This window comes from Caenorhabditis briggsae (genome assembly GCF_000004555.2).
Source record: "Caenorhabditis briggsae complete genome, chrI, whole genome shotgun sequence".
NCBI classification, from domain to species: Eukaryota; Metazoa; Nematoda; class Chromadorea; order Rhabditida; family Rhabditidae; genus Caenorhabditis; species Caenorhabditis briggsae.
The window spans coordinates 6,239,028-6,243,576 of NC_013489.2; the positions used below are offsets into that span (position 1 = coordinate 6,239,028).

General features: G+C 40.8%; 2 protein-coding genes and 1 non-coding gene across 3 annotated transcripts; 1 reads left to right on the top strand and 2 right to left on the bottom strand.

Annotated features, from left to right (window-relative positions):
• Positions 1-218: 218 nt before the first annotated feature.
• CBG28427 lies at positions 219-306 on the top strand. The gene has a single exon. It is a non-coding gene (tRNA).
• Positions 307-687: 381 nt separating this feature from the next.
• On the bottom strand, positions 688-3,615 carry Cbr-drh-3 (the record flags this gene model as incomplete). Its single annotated transcript, XM_002639888.1, has 9 exons — positions 688-796; positions 846-952; positions 1,013-1,154; positions 1,203-1,306; positions 1,357-2,280; positions 2,324-2,595; positions 2,639-2,964; positions 3,011-3,374; positions 3,423-3,615. 9 exons carry the CDS (start codon positions 3,613-3,615, stop codon positions 688-690), a joined length of 2,541 nt encoding a protein of 846 aa, XP_002639934.1.
• A 149-nt stretch (positions 3,616-3,764) lies between these two features.
• Positions 3,765-4,484, bottom strand: CBG08271 (the record flags this gene model as incomplete). Its single annotated transcript, XM_002639889.1, has 4 exons — positions 3,765-4,129; positions 4,176-4,257; positions 4,303-4,378; positions 4,423-4,484. 4 exons carry the CDS (start codon positions 4,482-4,484, stop codon positions 3,765-3,767), a joined length of 585 nt encoding a protein of 194 aa, XP_002639935.1.
• Between the last annotated feature and the right edge of the window lie 65 nt (positions 4,485-4,549).

The window sequence follows — 4,549 nt, forward strand, 5'->3', positions numbered from 1 at the left end:
AAGGAAGTTATCTTATATTCTGTTGATCTACTGTAAATGTTTCCGAAAACGCTATAGCAACCATTTGGAGCCAAGAATTGAGTTTTTCACAACTTTAAACTTTCCGAATTGTTTCGATATTGTTTCCGTCGTGTCCCTGTACTGGATAACCCCTTTCACCATCCTTTCCAACCCAATAAAGTCTCTTTTAACCCAGTTGCACCTTTTTCAGAATATGTGCCCCGGTGGCCGAGTGGTCGAAGGCGTGAGACTTATGTTCTCATTGGCATTGGCAACCGATCGCGGGTTCGAATCCCGTCCGGGGCAATACCTTTTTTTTGTACTTGACCACATTTCGGCAAAGGAGTGCTTGAATTTATCAGATAACATGCATTGATGGGACTCGTTTGAAACCATCTTTTTGGTTACTGTAGTTGTCGTTGTGGGACCTTCGGCCAGCTCCGATTTTTTGTACCAGAACAATCCTGTTTTGTGACTTTAAATACAGCTCAATCAATACTTTCTGTCGTTTCAGATGTTGCTTTTTCATGAAATTGCTGCTGCTAGAACCACAAAGAAAGAACATCAAACTTCATTTTCAATAGATCTGTAGCTTTATAACCAGAAAAGGGGAAGAGAAATAAAATCAAATCGAATAAATATAACGAAAGTCAAGAAGTCTTAGATAATACAAAGATTTTCCGAACATCAGTCTTCATCTTCACTGAAATCAGTTTTTCCTTGGACTGGCCGCTCTCTTTCTTCTTCCTCTGCTACCTTCTTCTTCCGCGCCGCATTCTCCGTCTCCCGGTCACGACTGCAAGGTTTTTATCGTTAGGAATTTTTATAAGACGATCTTTACTTACTATTTCTTCAACTCAATATCCCTAATGTGCTGCTTCGAGTCCAAGTCAAGAATTCGTTTTTTGTCCATGTTTTCTTGAGTATTTAACAACGCATTCAGCATGATCTCCTGAGAAAAATAAAACATAGATTACCTATATAGGAGACTAGATAAAAGATAAAGACTTACAAAATCATTTTGAGTGGCTTCACCAATCCAGAAAAGATCATTTTCTACAGCCGACCACTTCTGTCTTGTTGTTGTCCCTTCGTCATGATTTTCAGGAGCAAACGTTACAGCTTTCACGTCGAGTTGTGGAAGATAGACACCTCTGAAATTTTGAATATTAGTTTTTTTTTAAATTCTTCTGAGAACTCACCTCATCTTGTAAGCCTTTCCAACGTCTGATTTGCAAGATAAACACTTTAAAACACTCAGGGCTTGTGTCTCTTCGTTCAGATACCTATTTGGCTTCTTTCGTCTCTGTAAACCGTTAAATCAATCAAACAGAAATCAATCAAAAGTATTATTACCGATTCAATTCCAAACCTGCTCCAAACATCGTTATCAAAAATCATATAATTTGAGTAGACTTTCTTCACTGCCGTACTTCTACTGAAGAAACTGGAGCAACTGGTGCATGTCAATCGGTAGATTTTGCTGTCGAGCTTGTTTCTCAGCGCCTGTTGTGCTTCGAATTCATTCTTGCGCTCCTTTTGGATTCTAGCTGCCGCAATGCTCACTTCACTTTCCAATTGCTTCGAACCTTTCTCTTCGATATGTTTCATACACAACCTCATAAACTTTTCGGAAATCAACGCGTTGTTGTCGTCCTCTTTGACCTTGCTGTGAACTGCTAGAAGCACAGACCGAGAATTCTTCGCACGAGCACGACCTCTTTGTTGGATGAGTTGAATCGCGGAACCCGATGAGCAATTATATTTGATAATGAGATTACAAGCAGCCACATCAAGACCTTCCTCAACAACCGACGTAGCAACGATCACTTTCAGTTTTCCAGTATTGAACCGACCAAGTACGGTTTTTTGCTCGTCTGGACTCTGCTGCACTGCTCCTTGCTTATTCGTTCCCAGCACGTATCCAATCATGTCTTCTCGCTTGTCGCCTGAACTACTTAATTGCTTCATAACTTCTTCAGATCGATTCAAAAAGTCGCTGACTCGTTGTGCAGTACTTCTCTGCACAACAAAGATGATGACACGCGAATCGGGAATCGTCGCGAATTGAGTAATGAGTGTATCCTTCAGTTTTTGTACAATCGGCGGTTCCACATTCTCCGAATTTTTTCGCAAAGGCTCATAAATCCTATCAGTAAAGAAGTCGCTGAACTGGGTGAGAGTGTGTTCATTATCGAGAATTCGAATTGCGTCTCTCATGTATTCAAAGGCCGTCATTGCAGGCATGACGTCGACGATGCTGCGGGCTTCAACATATACCTGAAAAACTAATTTTGAGATGGAAACTATGATTATTTGTCACCTTGATGTATTTTGTCCATTTTTGAGCACACATTTTCTCGGGTGTGTTCAATTTGTTCAGGTCTTGGATGATGTTGGTGAGTAGCGCATCGTAGTACTCGTAATCTTTCGTATTGGCTTTTCGGAACATGTGATACGTTTTCGCAGGGAAACAGTTATGCCGGGATTTTGACAATTTTTCGAGTTCTCCACACAGCTTTCCGTGATTGATGTGAAGATAAGTCTCGATATGAGCACGGAGAACATTCGGACCTGGCGGTAGGACTTCCACCTCTGAAAATTACACATTTCACAATAACACCAAAAACAAACTTACCATCGTCTGGTTTTGTAACGTGCTCATTGAGCTCATCGATACTGGCTTGATGAGTGATTGAACTCAAGCACGGTGTGTTCAATAATGCAAGCATGGTGTAGATGTTTCCAAGCATTGCGCTTGTTTCTGTGTGTACCTTAGCGTTGACATTCAGGGAAGCAGTGAGTCCAATGATCTGAGGCTTCTCGTAATCCCATTCTTGAACCAATCGGTTAATCAGAACATAAGGATGATTTCCACTGGTTTTGTGAACTTCGTCGAACACCATCATCGAAAAATCGCTAACGTAGAGACGCTCGTTTCGACGAACCGATTGTAGCATGTTACTGAAATGAATAACATAACATAAATAGAGTGTCTATTGAATCTCACATCAGAATTTGTGGCGTCATCACAACGATGTGAGCCTGAAGAACATCATCACGACGGCCTTCTCCGGTGTCACTTTTCTCTGAGCCATGGATTCCACAAACGTGGTATTGACCTGCACAGTACTTCAAGAATCGCTCTTTCTGTTGACTGACGAGAGGAATCTTTGGAACCAGCAAAACCACTCTGGCTGCTTTTTCCTGATTATGTCTTTCTTTGATGTGATTCAGTGCAGCGTAAATAGCCACTTCAGTCTTTCCGGCACCAGTTGGTGCGACAACTACACAATTCTTGCCTTCCAAAGCAGGTTGGACGAGTTCTTCTTGGTATGTACGAAGCTTGAGTTCGGCTATCTCGATGCTAGGACCTAAAAGAATAGGTGATGAAACTGGACAGATCAATTTGATTTTCTCACTGTATCCACTCTCTGATGGTTGTGCACGAATCTCCTTGAATATTTGTTCTCCGACAGCCTCCTCATTGATCTGTTGACCTTTTAGGATTTGCAGCCGTTGTCTATCCCGTTCCTTTTCTCTCTCTTCTAGCTCCACAGCATAATTTTTGTTCAAAAAGTACAGAGCAGCCCGATTTGTTGGATCGTGTTTCATTGCTTCGAGCAATCCGTAAAACCATTCTTCGTGTTCATTTTTCAATTTCTTATCATTCGAACGAAATCCAGGAATTGAGGGAACATAATAAGTGTTCTGGAACAAAATTCGTCTTATCTCCATACATAGAAATTGTAGTTTTAGCAAACTTACTTATGAATATTCCATTTCTCTGCTCTGTATTTTTGCTCTTCTCCTTGGTCGTCTTTTCTCAACTCATAAATCGGTCCTTCGTCGAGAATCTCCTTCACCAAGTCCGTATGAACCAGATTCTCGTCATCAGCTATCTCTTTGTGAAGAAGCTTGTATTCCGGACCACAGTGTGGATTCATTTTCAGATACTTCATAATGATCATTCCACGTGCCGAACCAGCTACTCTGTCGAGTCGTTGCATTCCGAATTGATCTTTTTCCAACTCCTCTTCATCAAAGAATTTCTCAAGGAATGTTTCTGTCGTAACCCATTCCTTGGGAAGATCTTCCCAATGGGATGTTCCGTATACTTGTTTGCAATCTGAAATTTTTGAATGAAAACTTTTCGCTAGATAATTATTTCTTACTTTCATACATCAATTGATCAGCAATCCGAAGACCAGTTTCATTGAAGAGAACTTTGGACAGGAAATACTCGGCGAATCTTCTCTGAAACAAATTTCTTCATTACTTAAACATAGCTAATCAACTTACTCTTTGAACTTTGATCATATGATCGTATCTCATTTTGAGGTATATCTCGGATTGCTTCCGGACCTTTTCGTCGAGACTAAACTTCGAAATATAGTTTCTGCGAACAAAAATATTGCTCACCCGCTATCCTTGATCTTTGTGAAATTAGGATCGACGGTAAACGATGGAGGTGGTTCCGTCATTTTTCTGACTGTTTCAATCAACGCTTCATGGGAGATACACGGCTCAAAACGAGCAAAATATCCGA